Source organism: Brienomyrus brachyistius, chromosome 3, assembly GCF_023856365.1.
Source record: "Brienomyrus brachyistius isolate T26 chromosome 3, BBRACH_0.4, whole genome shotgun sequence".
Taxonomy (NCBI): domain Eukaryota; kingdom Metazoa; phylum Chordata; class Actinopteri; order Osteoglossiformes; family Mormyridae; genus Brienomyrus; species Brienomyrus brachyistius.
In genome coordinates, this window is record NC_064535.1 from 36,233,806 (window position 1) to 36,252,710 (window position 18,905).

The 18,905-nt window shown below is 49.9% G+C and overlaps 1 protein-coding gene across 11 annotated transcripts in view; it reads left to right on the top strand.

Annotated features, from left to right (window-relative positions):
- LOC125739164 (chemokine-like protein TAFA-5) overlaps positions 1-18,905 on the top strand; it is a 65,991-nt gene that overhangs the window by 26,613 nt on the left and 20,473 nt on the right. For all 11 annotated transcript variants that reach the window (XR_007397077.1, XR_007397078.1, XR_007397080.1 and 8 more), the window contains exon 2: positions 13,449-13,598. Coding sequence is in view for 6 of the 11 variants with exons in the window: in XM_049008986.1 (XP_048864943.1) it covers positions 13,449-13,598 (150 nt within the window). In the remaining 5 variants the exon portion in view is untranslated. The remainder of the gene's footprint in view (positions 1-13,448; positions 13,599-18,905) is intronic.

The window sequence follows — 18,905 nt, forward strand, 5'->3', positions numbered from 1 at the left end:
CTAAAATCCATCTCTCCAGTGTTACAGCACCCCGAGTAAGTCAGTGACATGATGAGTGAAGTGTGCTTTGAGATCACCATTTACAAAACACTCTGATTTGTTTGATTTTAGAGGGGGGGGATCTATGGAATCCATGGAGGCCTTAGATAAAAATCTGGCCCAAAGGCAAAAAGCAGTCTTCAGAGCTGGAGGAGGGGTACAACTCTTCCCTCATGATCAGCACCATTCGTAATAATCACAAAGAGGCACTGTAATGGAGGGTGTTAACGTCGGCAGCGTGCTAATGGCGTGATTTCAGCCGATGAGCGTGGACCATGACGCCTGTAGTAATTATGCGTCACCACTGAAGTGCATTACTGACCCACAGTGCTGGCAGTTTTATCGTGGAGCTGCACTTGGGGCTAAAGAAGCTTTAAACATTAGCATCCCCCCCCCCCCCCCCCCCAGCTCGGCCATGCATAAACACCTGCGCACCATGCATTCCTTTGGTGTCGAACTGCCATAGCCGAGGTTACTGCCTTGCGTCAAGGACAGAGTGAGTACGGTAAAACGATCCGCATCGCTTCCTGGCCATAAGATTTATGAGTTTGGACATTGTCGAAAATGATTAAACTGTGTCTGCTGATAGGTTGACAAGGTGCTGCGATGTTGTGGTGTGATATTTTAACCTTGTGAAGGTTTGCATTGAGGCGAGCGGTCTCGCATATGTACCCTGTCTTTAGGACGGTTCATCTCCCACATGTGAGCTGGTGTTGAGCTTCTTGTTCAAGGTTCATAGAAGAGCCATGTCAAGTGTGTATGGAAAGAGTTATGTTAGCTTAGCAGAGGAGCTCTCGGTTATTGGGTGCGGTCTCGTTCCAGGTCACAGTGGGATGTGTGTAGGGTGGGTCATCTTCAGACCAGGGGTGGGACAGCGAGGAAGCCCTCTGCCCTCAAACAAGGATGGATTTTGAGAAAATGTCTTCACAAAGGTTTACCTTCTTTTAATAGAAAACTCGGAAGGCAGAATTGTTTTCATGGGAAAGGGAGTCATTAATTACATTAAAATGCGAGTCAGTAGGGAGTCCCTTGAGAAATGGAGGGGTGTATGTCTGATAGTGTGTGTGTGTGTGTGTGTGTGTGTATGTGGGGGTGGGGGTGCCGCATTTGAGAGCTATCCCTGTCTGACATGTCCCTCAGCGGCGAGATGCTCCGGCTTTCATGTCAAGATGTCAGCCATGACAGTTTAAAAAAGGAGGAAATGTGAACTAATAACCAATTTCCTTGCATTATGGTCATTAACTAGGAACCATTTACAAAAGGACCATAATGCTCAGATGCATTTGCAAGACACACTCAAGGGCATTCAGGCTCCCTGTCTCCATATGAGCTTTCATATTTGCGGTTTCATCCATGTGCATTAAGATCAGACTTATCCAGTATCACTGAGTCAAGTGCTGTCCTGCGGAACATCTGTTAACCATCCTGGGCTATCAGAGAAGAGGGGCTGATTTCCATAAAAATCCCGATTATTTAAACTTATCTTATCGGGGCTTCCTGTGCATTACAGGATACAGCACGTTGCCACAGAGCTGGGCAGCGGAGATAATAACGATCATCACCGGGGGGCGCCAGGCTGTCATTTCGGCCCCCAACCTGCGTCAAAAGTAATTTCAAATAGATGATTATTTCTTTGCCGAGACCCAAAGTTAAACAAGACGATTGTCATTCCCAGCGACCCCTTGTCTTGGACTCTTACATTGTTGTTCTTATTTTCAATTTAGACCGAATTAAAAGAAATGACATTTAATGAACATCTCATAACTGCAGTTGTCACATTCTCTAACTCCCCGATCTTTGAATAAATTGCATGCCGGCCATGATTTAATCACGGCCGAACGCGACCGGGAAGCGCGCATCACTCCCCGGGAAGGTGGAGAGCAATATCACCCCCAACCCACACCCCCGATGGTGTTATAATTTCATTACACGCGGTGATGAGCAGATTTGGCTTGCCACTGGAGTTGGTCGCCCGGCTGAGTGGCCCATGAGATGGAAAGCCAGGGAATGGGTGGAGAAAAACCATGTTTCAAAATGAAAACGTGCATATTCTAATTATCAAGAGCATAAGGATGGAGGACAAGCCTGTGTTTTGGATTAGCTATAGGGTGGGGAACAGGTCTCTGTTTTGGATTAGCAATAGGGTGGAGAGATGGTCTGTTTCAGGGCAGCTATAGGGTGGAGAACACGTCTCTATTTTGCATTAGCTATAAGCCAGAGAGTGGGTCTCTATTTTGGATTAGCTATAGGGTGGAGAGTGAGTCTCTATTTTGGATTAGCTATAGGACGGAGAACAGGTATCTGTTTTGGATTAGCTATAGGATGGAGAGTGTGTCTCTATTTTGGATTAGCTATAGGGTGGAGAGTGGGTCTCTATTTTGGATTAGCTATAGGGTGGAGAGTGGGTCTTTATTTTGGATTAGATATAGGACGGAGAACAGGTATCTGTTTTGGATTTGCTATAGGATGGAGAATGGGTCTCTATTCTGGTTTAGCTACGGTAAATGGACTTTTTATATAGCACCTTTCTACTCCGAGTACTCAAAGCGCTTTACAATTCATGCCTCACATTCACCCAATCGTACACACATTCATACACTGGTGGCGAAGGCTGCCATGCAAGGCACTCAAGGGCATTCACCACAAGGTGAATATAGGTACTATAGGGTGGAGAGCAGGTCTCTGTTTTGGATTAACTATAGGGTAGAAAATGGGTCCCTGTTTCAGATTAGCTATAAGGTGGAGAGCAGATCTCGGTTTTGAATTACTATTCTGGTGTTTTGAAAACTGTTTCAACCCAAGGGGCAGTCTTTTTGTTGTTTTTTACCTGTCCTGTTTTGCATGAGTATGAGATTTTGTGGGTTAATAATCCATGGCCCAGTTTTATCTAATTTCTGTGCTGTTTGAATTTCCGCAGCTAAACACATTGGAGAATAAAATGATCCAATCACAGAAAAAATTCTGTGTTTTGGATACCAGGGAGTGAGCGCGTGTAACTTTCTTAGATTTTTCTGTGTTTGGAGTGCTCTGATAGGTTTTTAAATGCATGTCAGTCCTTTGCCAGTTAAACCTCCTGTGTGTTGGTTGTTCCGTGACTAACACAGTGTGTTTTACTTGTTGTCTTTCTCTTTCCTGGGTGCATGTGTATTAGGGCTGCCGCTAACGACTATTTTGCTATGGATTGATCTATAGAGTATTTTACCGATTGGTCGATTAATGTAAACGATTAATTTTCCTCAAGAAAATCAAATATACCGTTTAATTCAAGTTAATTTTATTTCGACAACATTAAACTGTATTTTATGTGATATTGGACGCCAGCTTTTCAGCATTATACGGACATTATATTCACCCACATGCGACACAAGCGATAAACACTTAAGTCGTGATGGAAGGGACAAATCAGCATCCACAACATCTTTTAAAAGAGGGAGTACTGTGATTAAACAAGGTAAAAAGATGTTGGTAGCGTGGCAGTACATTTTGCAGATTCCATAATTTGAATTATTATTTTTGTAAATATAGTTTTCATTTTTGTTTTCTTTTATTTAGCGTTCATTTCCGTTTCAGTTTTAGTTTACGATAATAACATTGGTCCCAACAAGCCCTATGCACACAAACACATACTAGCACCATCAATCCATGTAGAATAAGCCCAGATTTTAGCCTAAACATTTTCTCAAACAGTTATTCAATGGAGATTCTAAGGTAACAGGCAGAACAGAAACATTTGTTATAGTGAACAGTTATAGTGAATTATAACTGAAACATTTTAGAATCATAATGGTAATTTCATTGAAATAATAAGAAAAATGATGCATCAATTTAAAATATTGATGTCAACTACGTCAATTAATCTGTGTATGTTTTTACTTCAGTCTGGGGGTCAATATCAGAGAAAAGATCATGTTTTATGTTATGTAATGTTTGCAAACATGTGCCGCTAATTGCAGCATTCACTCCTCCGTTCTACTTGTCAGGATTAGTGAGGGATGACCTCCGACCTGGTGCGGGGAAGACGCACCCCCGCATCTGTCAGTCTCTGAAAAGCGCTGCAGCAGCGTGTCTCCTGACAGATCGACGAGGTCATGGCATAAACATGCGCTCCTCCATCCTCTGTGAATTCCTGCGCGTCCCGATTTTGCCGAGTTCGACATGTCCCTGGGTCAACGAGGGAGGCGCTTGCGTTTGACTTCTTTAACCAATCACAGTCTTCATCGTATGATGTCATCACATTGATTAAAACCAGTGTTTTCTGTTAAGCGACAAAGTGCACAGATGTCTAAAGTACCTGTTGTATTGTGTAGGCCTTCTGTTAAAGGTCATGTCACAGATACATAGGAACAAGCTTACCTGCAAAGGCTGTGGGGAGCAATGTAAGGGCGCGTCTTTATTTATAAGGTGATAATCATAACAATAGTGAGGCTTGAACTGGCAACCTTCTGATCACAAGTGCAAAGGCTTTGGGGAGCAATGTAAGGGCGCGTCTTTATTTATTAGGTGATAATCATAACAATAGTGAGGCTTGAACTGGCAACCTTCTGATCACAAGTGCAAAGGCTGTGGGGAGCAATGTAAGGGCGCGTCTTTATTTATAAGGTGATAATCATAACAATAGTGAGGCTTGAACTGGCAACCCTCTGATCACCAGTGCAAAGGCTTGGCCTGCCGAGCCACAGAACCCCCCGAGGCCAGGTAACTGGATGGCTGGAAGCCTTGAGTTTGAAGATGAGAGAAAAATGGACAAATGTGGTGATGTCATACAATGAAGACTGTGATTGGCTAAAGAAATGGAGCACAAGCCAATCCCTTGCTGTCTGAGGGACATATCAAACTTGGCCATTCAGGATGTCCATGAATTCCTTATTTAATCTTAAAACCACAGTTACTGTAAACCGGCATGATTATCAAGACCTCCCTGCTCACCTGCTGATCATGTAAATTAACCCCCATTTCAGTGAGTGCGCCTCCAATGACGTTCTAAAATAAATTGCAGGACTCGGGTGACCTTTATCCCTCGACCTCGTGCATGGCCCTCTGCCCCATGTGACTTCAGGCATCGATAGGGAGACATGAAGGGCTGCATTTTGGCTTGGAGCGGCCAGCTCATGAAATGATTATTATTAACAGCAGACCCCTAGGTAACGCCTGTCACTGTCAATAGTGGTTAACAGGGAGCGCAGTCGCCCAGATCCAGTTGCCCGGCGGGTCTTGCCGTTGGCTCAGAAAGAGCGGTGGCTGTAAGGCTGCCCAGCTGGACGGACGGACTGGCTTTAACACCGGCTGAGAGCTGTGGGGTACAGTTACTGTCCACGGGGCTGCTTCAGATGGCAACGTTGGAGGAGTTGCCATGGAGACTCAGATCTTTTTTTCTCTTTAAGAATGATAATTGCTGAAGGCGTCATGCGGCCTGACTGCATAGTATGGTATCACATAATCAGAGTGGCGCAGACACGTGTTGTTGGTCGGGAGGGGGCGTGGCCCTCCTGCAAGCCAACGTCCAATAGGAAGCTGAGATCGGGACGTTCTGGATGACCTGAAGCTTCTTTTAGGGTCCTCACTAGCAGCAGTGACTGTTAACTCAATAAACCTGCACAGCACTCCACTTGCGTGTGATTAATAACTGCCGGGGAGCTGACACAAGCCTGCTGAAAAAAACCGTCCTGCTAATGCACTGAACTCAGATCAGATTCACAATAAGAAATAATGCTTGTAAATGTTTCATTTAGTCTGTTCACTGTAGGAGGAGGATGAAAGTTAACTGGGGAGGGATGGTAGAGCCGGGGAGGTGGGGGTATGTTGTGGAGGTGGGGTGAGTGAGGAGGAGGTGGGAGGAGTGTGTGTGAGGAGACAGGGTGACTGAGGAGGAGGTGGGACGGGTGTGTGGAGGTGGGGTGACAGGAGGAGGTCGGAGGAGTGTGTGTGGAGGCGGGGTAACTGAGGAGGAGGTGGAAGGAGTGTGTTTGTGGAGGCGGGGTAACTGAGGAGGAGGTGGAAGGAGTGTGTTTGTGGAGGCGGGTTTAACTGAGGAGGAGGTGGAAGGAGTGTGTTTGTGGAGGTGGGGTGACTGAGGAGGAGGTAGAAGGAGTCTGTTTGTGGAGGTGGGGTGACTGAGGAGGAGGTGGAAGGAGTGTGTTTGTGGAGGTGGGGTGACTGAGGAGGAGGTGGAAGGAGTGTTTGTGGAGGTGGGGTGACTGAGGGTGGAGATGACGAAGCTCAGCAGGCTCGGCAGGTTAGGATGCTGTACCTGTGATCAGAAGGTTGCAGTGAGGTGGGTCACTGAACAAGGTCTGACCCTGATTTCTGTAATGTGTTGCTTTGGATAAAATCGACTGCTAAATAAATGTAAAAACTTGCAAAAAAGTGAGTGACTTTGAGCTTTTAAAAGCCCTGTGTTCGCCACACAGAGGGGCTACATTGAGCTACTGTACTTCACCAAATGCATGTTACCTTCATCTTACAGCACCGGAAAGAATGAGGTACTTGCAGGGGAATAAAAGTGTTTGTGCATTTTTGAAATATTGATTAAAAAGCTCATGCTTTGTTGTTTTGCACCTCTAGGACTGTAGGCCTGAATCCCGCGTCTGTGTGTGTGTGTGTATGTGTGTGTGTGTGTCTGTGTGTATGTGTGTGTGTGTGTGTGTGTGTATGTGTGTGTGTGTGTGCATGCCCTTCAGGGGCTCCAGCGATGCGGCACAGTGACAGGAACGTGCTGTGAGCAGAAACGGCTCCTTGCAGGACAGCCTCTCTTGACACCTCAGGCAGCAAAATTTCAAGAACAAATTTACTTGTCTCGATGACATTAAACACACATCTGAAACCATCCATCCATCCATCCATCTATCTATCCTATTCATCTGTCATCTAACCGCTTGTCCTGGACAGGGTTGTGGGGCATCTAGACTGAAATTAGAATTTGTGTTTGGTTTATTTTGCCAAGTAGAATCTGTACAGACAACAGTATGTATGATGTGGTCATATGACAAATGGAATTGCTGGGGACGTGTAGGTTTGCATTAGACACAGGGCAGTTTTTTTGACAACGCTGAGTCCACTACCTGAGAATGGTGTAATCAGAGGGGGACAGCAGCCACGGTGGGCGTGCAAGCATCACAGAGACCGTTGCCATGGCGAAGCGGATACCTGCCGGGCTGTTGAATGAAGATAGGCAAGCAGGGGTGGAGGTTGTAGTCGAACCACATGTGTCACCCCCTGCAGGCCACAGGGATACTGGCTCAGAGAGCCAGTAATTACCAAAGATATTTCAGTAATGACTCATTTATCTAGAAAATGGTCAGACAGGATCTTCTACTGTTGAATGTCCAGACCAGGCTTGTGTGATTTCTGCAGCACTGGAGGAATTTGATGAAAGAATGAGAGAGGGAGAGTGAGAGAGGACAAGGAGGAGGTGGAGACAAGATGGGGGGGCTGGGGCTGGCAGAATGGCGTGTGTAGAAAAAGCATGTATTAGTGCTGCTGCAGCCAGAGGTTTGTGCAAATTGCAGCAAAGTGTAAACAAAGGTGTTGGTGGGCGGAGCCATTAGAGCTCCACCTTGAACATCAAGCAGCCTATGAAGGAGTGTTTATAGACCTCAAAGGGGGTCAGTCTGGGATCCGTAATAGGACTGGTGCATATAGACGGCAGCGGAGCTCAGTCTGGGATCTGTAACAGGGCGGGTGTTTATAGACCTCAATGGGGGTTGATCTGGGATATGTAACAGGCCTGGTGTTTATAGACTACAACAGGGGTCAGTCTGGGATCCGTAACAGGACTAGTGTTTATAAACCTCAAAGGGAGTTGGCCCGGGATCCGTAACAGGACTACATTTCAAGACCTCAAAGGTGCTTGGTTTGGGATCTGTAACAGGACTGGTGCTTATACACCTCAGCAGGAGTCATCTGGGATCGTAACAGGGCTGGTCTTTATAGACCTCAAAGGGGGTCGGTCTCAGACCCATAACAATGGCTGGTGTTTATAGACCTCAGTGGGGGTTGGTCTGGGATCCATAACAGGGCTGGTCTTTATAGACCTTAGTTTGGCTCCGTCTGGGATCCATAACAGGACTGGTGTTTATAGACCTCAACGCAGCTCGGTCTGGGATCTGTAAAAGGACTGGTGTTTATAGACCTCAATACAGCTTAGTCTGGGATCTGTAAAGCAGGCTTTCACTTATTCTTGATCCGTCCATCCTGCTGTCTGTTTTCAAATGGCTTTTCTGGTACAGGGTCGTGGGGAGGGAGGGCCTGCTCAGGGCACACTGCAGGGGTACACCCTGGAGGGCATGTCCATGTCCTTCAGCCTGTCAGATGAATTTATTTAACTGCAGGGAAACCATGCTAAGCAGGCTGCTGCTTCAGGGTGAAAGGCCTCTGTCAGCAGATGGGTTGTGAAGATGGCTGTGGAGGTTTGTAGCATGTTACGGTATTTGTGGGGCCAACTGGGATACAGCTAGGGGACAGAGCATCACATGAATGACCTGCTTCAACAGACAAGCTTACCATTTCAGTATGCTTATGACAAACCACTTATTAATCCTTCTGAGATCTTGTGTCTTCTGAAATGTGATAATGATGACAAGGGGCCACCAATACATCTCTAATCCCCCTTTAGAATAAATACCCATCCTCAGTCCCATATAAAGTTCTCTTGACCGCATCCACCATGTCCACCTGCATTCATGGTGAGTGGCCTTCCGGAGGCTCACCTCGAGGGCTCCCCAGAAGTGACTTGTAAAGGCCCTCACGTTTGTTGTCTCTGCTCCATTCAAGATTCACCAGTTTATATTGTTTTTAGATCAAGCTCCTGAGTAGTGACCACATTCCCCATGCAGGCGACGTTCGTAAAGGCTTGTCTTTTGAAAATCCGTCCATGTCTCCCACCTCAAGATTACCAGATGAAAGAAAATATAAATAAAGCGATTATGGAATTCTCTTCACTGGAGCCAGGCTCTGAGCCACGTCAGCAGGGAGGACGGATCCCAAACCTCGCCACCCGTCTGTTTGTTCGTGTCTGATACGCTGCCCGTCATTTCGTTAAATCTGCGTCTGTAAAATGTGGTTAGAATCCTTGTTACTGGCCACTGCTTTGTGTGTCTCTTTCGGGGAAGCATTAAGGGTTTATTTTAGACTTGCTGCGCTCGGTGCGCTCTGATAAAGAAGCCGATGCACAGCTCTGTGTTTTTTCCTGTCTTGTGTGACATGACTGAAATGGAGAGCCCTTCATGTTGGGAACGCGCTGATGGGGAGGAAGAGTCACATGGCTCGATGTTAAAATTGTAACCAGCCATTAAGTGTGACATGTTTTGTTTCCTCCTCTCAGTGTCCTGCCCCCCCACGCCACCCCACTGTCTGCCTCCCGGATGGGTCCAGAATTAAGCTTAGAGCGAAAAGTTTTGGAGGTGGGGCAGTTTTACGGAAGGGGAGGTGCGGGGCTCTCTATTGCGGAGCTGAGATGAAGGCAGGGCGGGGGGGGGGGGGGCACTGCATTCAGTCACTGTGATCTGGGTGGGCGTGCTGCCTGCATGCTGATGACACCCCCATGAATGGCCTCATGGACTCCCCCCCCCCCCGCCCCCCCACAAACCCCCCTGGGTGAGCATCTAGCAGTGACCATCCTCACACATGAGTAGGCAAGGGTGGAGGTTAACTACCCTCCGTCAGGAGAAGGCAGCTGGCTTTCAAAGCCCATGTCCGGCCTATGGGCAGAGTGGTGCATTCTGGGAATTGTGGGTGCATGATAAACAGGGCGTAGCCCCGTCACCCAAAACAGCGCTCTCTTGGAGACACGGTTGAAATTGTCTCCCCGGGAGAGGGTCTGGTGGAGGCGGCAACCAGCCTGGAGCATCCACATTTCATTCACGATATGATGAGCCGATATATCGGTGTAATTCCATAACACGTCGTGATTACACTGCTCTAGATTGAATACTGCAATAATGTTAAACGTTCAGAGAAAAGGGGGGTTAAATCAGCTCTGTAGATGTTAGTTATACTGCTGCTGATGAAAGCCGGGGGAAGCAAGCTCCGGAATTGCAGCTCCGACGAATACCCTCTCAGGCCACGGTGGTTTCAAGCAGTCAGCGTACAGAGGACCCACGGTGCATGGGAGTGTCCACCAATAGTGGGTGAGTTCCTACCAAAGTAGGCAACATCGGGACGCTTTACCCACAGGCCTGGAAGCATGTGATAGGGTCTGCCAATAGCGGGCAAGTCCCTACCAAAGGAGGCGACATCGGGAGGTTTTAGCCGTGGGCCAAGTGGCAAGTGAGAGCGTCCGTCAACACCAGAAGATTCCCCACCGAAGGAGGCAACATCGGGGATGTTTTTCCCACAGGCCAGGAAGCACGTGAGAGCGTCCACCAACAGCAGGCGATTCCCCACCGAAGGAGGCAACATGGAGAAGGCTTTAGCCGTGGGCCAGGTGGAAAGTGAGAGGTTACGCCAACAGCAAGAGATTCCCCACCGAAGGAGGCAACATCGGGGATGTTTTTCCCACAGGCCAGGAAGCATGTGAGAGCATCCGCCACCAGCAGGAGATTCCCCACTGAAGGAGGCGATGTTGGTAAAGTTTTACCTGAAGGCCTGGTAGCACGTGGGAGCATCCACCAAGAGCGGACAAGTCCCCATCGATGGAGGCGATATGGGGAACATTTTACCCACAGGCCAGGCGGTACTGGTGCCCCCTTGCTCGGTGTGCAGGTACGAGGGGGACATGTATCTCCGTATTGTTTTCTCCTCCATAGGCTGGCAGGTCTGTATGCTCGGGATTTGTTGTGACAGTGAGCAGACAGACGTGTTTTTGCATTATCAAGCTGAGTGATGACTCAGTGACTCTGGGTGGGGGAGGGGGGTGGTTCCGATCACGTTCCCGATTTCGGCGGGGGGTCCCTCCCACGGCTCTGAGGCAGTAAGCCAGTGATGGCCATTTCCCCTCTGGCAGTGAATGTCTGGGGTGGGGGTGCAGTGTGTACCCACAAGCGTGCCGATCCACCGAACACGAGAGGACAGTCTGGACTAGCACCAGCTTGACTGAAATGTCTTTGTAGGCTGATGACCATGAACATGTGCGTTGAGCACTCCCCGTTAATGAACCTCTGGGTGGGGCGCGGCTGGCCAGATGTTCCTGCCAGTTAGTGACAGTGACGTGCAAACGGCTCCTCGGCAACCCTGTCCGCCTCTGGCCTTTCTCCCAGTTCTAGTCTCCTGGTCCATGCCACATCTCCAGTAAGCCTCAGACTAAACCGGCCCGACTCATTTCCTAAACCCAAAGCCTGTTTATCCCTCCCTCTGGGCTTGCTACCCCAAATAATGTCCTCCCCCGTCCTCTCATTCCTGCTGCTTGTCTCTGTTTATTGGAGGGAAGCTTTAAATAAGGATTTTCTGTAATGTAGAACAATAACTCTTTTATTACTTGGGGTCATGTGACTCATGTGGGTAAAGCTTCCGTAAGGCACATGAGATCCCGGGAAATGCACAGCGTGCCGAGGCACCTGGTCTTCCCGCAGCTGCAGCCATCTACGTCACTATCCTTTGCGTTGCTAAGATAATCTGCGGCATGTTCATCACTCCTACCTTTCTGTACGCACCTCAAAAGGAACAGCCAGCGCCCCATGGCCGGACGTGGACTGGAAGTTAGCATGGTTTTAAATGCATTTCCCTGGTTTTAAATGGCTCTGACTCAGGAGAAGATGACCTGTCCACTAGAAACGTGTAGAAATGCTCATCTGCGGATAATTCCAGATCTTCTGAAAGAATGTTCCAGTCATGCCGGTATCACCCAAATAGGGAAGGAGAAGGTGAGGCTCTGGTGAGCTGAGTGGTTGAGCGAATGGTCTCCATCACAGGGGTGCTAACACAAGTTGCTGTAAGACATGCTGGTCCATCTCACAAAAACGGGTTCTGGTTTTAACCCAATCCGTGTCTCATGGAAGGATGCTAATATCGACGACCCCTTTAATTTTGCTTAATGCGAGATGCAAGGATGAGTTTAACTTGACGGTCCTCAGTCCATTTCCAGTGTTGAGGCGCGGCGTTCGGTTCGGTGTGTCTCTGATGCCTGCCAGCTCTGCCGTGCTGGAGGCGGATTCTGCAGTGCGCCAGCGGCGAGAATGAAGAAGCTGCCCCTGGACACCAAAACTTCCGCCATTTGTTTGTGTCTGACGCCCCTTTCATTAAAGCCATGTTGTTATAAGGCCTGAGTCATCGTTGCCGCATGTCATGGCCGTTACGTTGTGTTGGCTCCCTTGGGGGAGGCGTCACACGATTATTGTGTGCCTTCGGAAGCCCAGAGTTGGGCCCCATACTTTTCCTTTAAAGAAGTGCTGCCTTGAATGATTGGCCATTTGCATGTTTCTTTTTGCATCCTTCTCTCTCTCTCCCTCACTTTCTTTCTCCCTCCCTCTGTTCCTCCTTCTCTCTCTTCATCTTGCTGTATGCTCAGTGGCCTCACGGGCTCCTGCTCCTCAAGGCAGCTTCTAGTCCAGCCTGAAGCTACGTTAGATACTTGCTTGGAATTTTTGCACTTAATTTGATACAGAGGTCATTTTCTGAAAAAAAGGGGGAGGGGGTGGTGGAGGTATGGGAGCTACAGAGATGGGTAAGAGCGCCAGGGATAGAGGGTTGGGTGAACCCCAGGAATTTTTTTCTCGTAGTTGCATGTGGCCCCCAATGGCGTAACATCTTGTCCTACAGGATCCATGCCGGAGACCTGGGATACTTTTTATGGAATATTTGTCCATTTTTGTTTTGAAAGCCACAGCTACTCGTGACTGCAGTTTCACCACTCACTGAATAGGTGATGCAGTGGAGTGGTCCAGTGTGCGATCATGGCTCTTTCTCATAGACTCCAACATGAAATCGATGCACCTTTTTGGATCCACTCAGAATTCAGGAGATTCTGGGTAAACAGTAATATATGGTGCAGTTATATATGGAGCATTGCATTGTGGGATTGCTCAGCTCCTCTCTGTTTTACAGGGAGGGGGCTGGGATGCTGGGGCCTGTCCATGCAGGGTGCAGGCTATGTGTGACGTCCCTGAAACGTAACCTGAGCATTGTGTGCTGTTCCTTGAACTGTGTTCCCCGCTCTCCTTGGCGTCCCTTCATATCCCAAAGAGTGCCGACTCTGTGTAAACGGTCAGCCGTTTGTTAATTAGATGCACTAGCAGGACGCCAATGCTGCAGCGGAGCCCGTCCTGGCGAGTGGTCCTGTCTGTTCCCACTGGCCGTCTTAATGCCGAGAGCCATGGTGTCACAGGAAGAGGATTAAAACTCCTAGAAGCTCTCCATTCTTATCGATCCTGGTTTTCTCCCATGGAGGGGGCCTCTTTCAGCATGCTGCGTGCCTGCCCCCTGCCTGCCTCCCCCCCCTCCTGTGATGTCACGTCCCACCGCCGTCTGTGTGCCCTCAGGTCAGCTGGCAGCAGGGACGTGCGAGATCGTCACTCTGGACCGGGACAGCAGCCAACCACGGAGGACCATCGCACGGCAGACAGCGAGGTGCGCATGCCGGAAGGGACAGATTGCCGGCACCACGAGAGCCCGGCCAGCGTGCGTGGAAGGTAAGAGCCAAGCCCCAGTCCTGAGAGCTGAGGCGTCCGCAGTCTCCGCCCCTCCGCTCATTGCCGTGGTTCCTGAACATGGTTCACACTGACGCTCTCACTGTTGTTATTGGGTTCTTTTTGTTGGCCCAGAGTATCCAGCACGACCTGGGTTTGGCTCGCAATGGACGGCAGCGGCCACGTCTGAGGTGGAGATAAATGCGGAGTGCATGGGGGCGAGTGGGGGTGCGGGGCATGGCTTAGTCCTGCCAAGGGGAAAAATTTACAAATGAGATTTCAGTCATTTCTAATCCCCTGGCCTCGCAGCTCTGGGTAATATTACCCCCACACAAGCCCCCCCGCCCACCATCTGCGGCCGCCTGCCAGGAGGTTGCGTGCGGTAACGGGGCTAATCCCATCCCCATCAAATCCATTAACTATTCACATTATTAAGCGAGCAGCCAGGAATACAGATTGGCTGTCTGTCTACAGATGTGTCAACCAAAAGCCTCATGTCAGGGAGGGGGGCTTCTTACCCCTCAGTGTCGACTGGTGTGTGTATATGAGGGTATATGTAAGTGAGCAGATAGTTATGTATTTTTACGTAATCTACATATTTATCTTTCTCTCTCAGTGAGGCAGGAGAGAAAAAAACAACTGCTTACCTTTACCTCCCTCACCGCCCCCCCCCCCCCCCCCCCCCCCCCCCACCATCAATGCCCAGGAACGGCTCCCTGCGCATCTCCTTATTTACTGTTATGCCTTTATAATGTCCCCGATCAACTGCAGCCATGAGAGATTCATTTCCCTTTAAGGGAGAATTCGGGCTGCTGTTGTATGCTGAGGACCCCCAGTGTCCCACACATGTTAGCGTAGCTCCGCGTTCCCCATCGATCGTGTAACGTCCATTTGGTCGATTCATTTTGATGTCTTTATCCAGGGTTTCAATGGCTGCCATTAGGAGCAGAGCGTACATGCTGGTGCTCCACTTATACCGTGGTGAACGATGCCCGAGCCCTTCCATATAACGTGACCATCAGCACGTCAAACGTTTCTGATCGCCGAGGAGCGGAGTGGTAATGATGTCGATCAGATCGTGTCAGGATATGGGGCCCAGAGCACGGTTTGCCAGTACCCCATCAGCATCTAGCACGTCCTCCACGGTCAGCCAGCGGAAAATCCATACTCCCACGCTGACCCTGCAGCACGGCAAAACGTTTCATGCTTCAAGACAGATAACGGATAATGAGCACAAGCATTAACAATTTCGTTCAGACAGAAGGGCTTGGGTGTCACGGATATGATGATGTTGGGAGAAGGTGTCGGGGATGTGGGGAGAAGGTGTCAAGGATGTGGGGACAGGGTGTCGGGGATGTGAGGTCAGAGACATGGGGACAGGGTGTCAGGGACTTGGCGACATGGGGACCAGATGTTGGGGACATGGGGACAGGGTATCGGATACGTGGGAACAAGATGTAGGGGACATAGGAACTGAGAGTCAGGGACATGGAGACAGGATATTGGGGACAGGGATTCAGGGACATGGAAGTAGGATGTTGGGGACATGGGGACAGGGTGTCACGTATGTGGGGACAGGGTTTTGGGGAGGTGGAGACAGGGTGTTGGGGACTGGGTGTCATGGATGTGGGGACAGGGTACCAGGCATGTGAGGACAGGGTGCCAGGTATGTGAGGACAGAGTGCCAGGTATGTGGGGACAGGGTACCAGGTATGTGGGGACAGGGTGCCAGGTATGTGAGGACAGGGTGCCAGGCATGTGGGGACAGGGTGCCAGGTATGTGGGGACAGGGTACCAGGCATGTGGGGACAGGGTGCCAGGTATGTGAGGACAGGGTGCCAGGTATGTGAGGACAGAGTGCCAGGTATGTGGGGACAGGGTACCAGGTATGTGGGGACAGGGTGCCAGGTATGTGAGGACAGGGTGCCAGGTATGTGGGGACAGGGTACCAGGCATGTGGGGACAGGGTGCCAGGTATGTGGGGACAGGGTACCAGGCATGTGGGGACAGGGTGCCAGGTATGTGGGGACAGGGTACCAGGCATGTGGGGACAGGGTGCCAGGTATGTGAGGACAGGGTGCCAGGCATGTGGGGACAGGGTGCCAGGTATGTGGGGACAGGGTACCAGGCATGTGGGGACAGGGTGCCAGGTATGTGAGGACAGGGTGCCAGGCATGTGAGGACAGGGTGCCAGGTATGTGAGGACAGAGTACCAGGTATGTGGGGACAGGGTGCCAGGTATGTGGGGACAGGGTGCCAGGTATGTGAGGACAGGGTACCAGGCATGTGAGGACAGGGTGCCAGGCATGTGAGGACAGGGTGCCAGGCATGTGAGGACAGGGTACCAGGTATGTGGGGACAGGGTGCCAGGTATGTGAGGACAGGGTGCCAGGTATGTGAGGACAGGGTGCCAGGCATGTGAGGACAGGGTACCAGGTATGTGGGGACAGGGTGCCAGGTATGTGAGGACAGGGTGCCAGGCATGTGGGGACAGGGTGCCAGGTATGTGAGGACAGGGTGCCAGGTATGTGGAGACAGGGTGCCAGGTATGTGAGGACAGGGTGCCAGGTATGTGAGGACAGGGTGCCAGGTATGTGAGGACAGGGTGTCGGGGACATGGAGACTGAGAGTTCTGGGCTTCCTACATATTAGTTTTATTTTTGAAACAAAATGGTAAATGATCCTATTTAGGGTGGCATGGTGGTGCAGTGGTTAGCACTGTTGCCTCACACTTCTGGGACTCGGGTTCGAGTCTCCGCCTGGGTCACATGTGTGTGGAGTTTGCATGTTCTCCCCATGTCATCGTGGGGTTTCCTCCGGGTACTCCAGTTTCCCCCCACAGTCCAAAAACATGCTGAGGCTAATTGGACTTGCTAAATTGGCCGTAGGAGTGCATGTGTGTGTGAATGGTGTGTGAGTGTGTCCTGCGATGGGCTGGCCCCCCATCCTGGGTTGTTCCCTGCCTCATGTCCATTGCTTCCGGGATAGGCTCCGGACCCCCCGCGACCCAGTAGGATAAGCGGTTTGGAAAATGGATGGATGGATGGACCCTATTTAATTTTTATAAACAAACTGCATCTCCTTGCTTCACAAACAGAGCTCTATTTAAAGTCCTGCTGAAAGCTCGCTTCTCTGATTAAATTATCCTGGTAACAGGTGAGGCCACAGCAGAGCATAACTCCACAGTAAATGAAAGAGTCTGCACATGGAGTGTTTTCAGCTGCACTGCCTTTTAACATTTGCATGTTTAAAAATATTGTGAAGAGTCTGAAACGCAGGGAGCTGAGGCGCTTCCAGGAAATGCTGAGCAGTTTGCTTGTTTATTAGTAGGTTCACTGAGGAGGGTGGCCACAAGGTCTAGCATGGCCGTAATGGTGCGTGAAGCCATCATACTTCCCTGTAACATATCATAGCAACTCAAAGTGATGGTGGGGGCCATGCTGGGAAGTAGGTCCTATTTTTGGGATGCTCTGAAACATAAAATGGGAAATGGATCCTGTTTTTGGAATGCTCCCAGATCCATACTGGAAATGGATCCCAATTTTGAATACTCCCATATCTGTTCTAGGAAATGGATCCTATTTTTGGAATGCTCCCCCACCCATACTGGAAACGGGTCCCAGTTTCGTAATGCTTACATTTCCGTGCTGATAATGGGTCCCAGTTTTGGATGGATATGGGGGATATCCTTGCTAGGAAATGGATCCTGTTTTCGTTGCTCTCATATCCCGGCTGTGAAACGGATCATGTTTTTGGAGCCCTGCTATATCCTTGCAGAGAGAAGGGTTTTTTTTCCTTTAATGGATCCAGACATTTTCCAGACAGCGTGTGTCGCTGTGCTTAGCTGAGTGTGACATCGGTGAGACGGCAGGTTATTTAGCCAAACGTCAAACACAGTGACACCCAGAAGGGGCAGAAATGCATGCAGGCGACATCCCACCAAACACTGGCCGCGGTCTCATCATGGGCACCAATAGCGTGTTATCAGACATACGTGATGTCTTTCTCGTATAGGAAGGCAGCGGATGTGTGCGTACCCCTCACAGCAGAATGGAGGGCTGAGTCATGTGATCCCTGAAACTGTGATTCAACTGTGCAAGCATGAAAAAAGACCATGTCATGGTTTTAATAGCCCTAATTAAAATATGACAAGCGCCGCCTGTACAGTGGAGCCCATCATGAGTTGCCGTGTTACATATCGTATCTTTGCACGTTATTGTCATTCGGTGCGCGTCCCTGCCATCATTCCGGAGAGATCCGGCCCAGTCACTGCTCTTTTGGCTCTTGGGCTCTGCGTCGCTGAGGCATACAGTGCCCCCTACCCACCCGTCGCTAATGAGACTGCCCACCCTCCTCTCCCTCCTCTCTCGCAGTAGGACGTCTTGAGCGGTGGACAAGAGCGGCTTTGGGGGGTGACAGTGGCCCCCCCGCTGGTGGCCTAATGGTGCAGATCGGCCACGAGTCATGTGAACGCCTCTTTAGCGCCTCTGCTGCCATTGGCCAGATGATGACTACGGCAGTGGCGGCAGGGGGGGGTCCCAGGACCTCAACCTGTTCCCTGTCCAGTCAGGCCTGCCGATCAGACTTCATCAGCTCTGGCCACTATAATCCTCACTTGCAGGAGAGGGGGCTGCAGAAAATTCTGGCACAGTGACTCCCCATCAAATCGACAGCGAGAATATTCCAGCTACATGAGGGAGGCGGGAGGCCTGTCACTGTCATTACACCTGTCATTAATATTAATGGCACATTTGCACAGAGCTAAAATAATATTAATGAGCAGCTTGTCCATGCCGGAGGGGCAGTAAGGCTGAGAGAGGCAGTTTAGCTCCCTATCCTCTCCTCGCGCTGTTTAGCAGACGTGAGGGTGCTCCTTCGCCTGCTTTGTCACGCCTGTGTTTCTAGGTACAAGTTGGGTACCTACAGCTTAAGTGTGTATGTACAGCAGCACCCCCTCTTCAGGAGTCTGTCAGAGCCTTAACTGCGGCGCCAACAGCATGACCGACAGACAGGCACCTGAGCCCAGCAAAGCGCCAAGACCGACAGACAGGCACCTGAGCCCAGAAAAGCGCTATAAACAACACACAGACACCTTAGGCCAAGTGCCATGACCAACAGACTGTGTGTGTATCTGTTTGTGTGCATGCATGTGTGTATGTGTGTCTCTGTGTTTCTGTGTGTGTTTGTCTGCGTATGCGTGTATGTGCGTGTGTGAAGCTGAATGACTCTCCACAGGCTCAGTACTGCACACCGCCGAGAGCCACGATTACGTCACACATGAAGGCTAAATAAAGAGGATGGAGGGTTTAG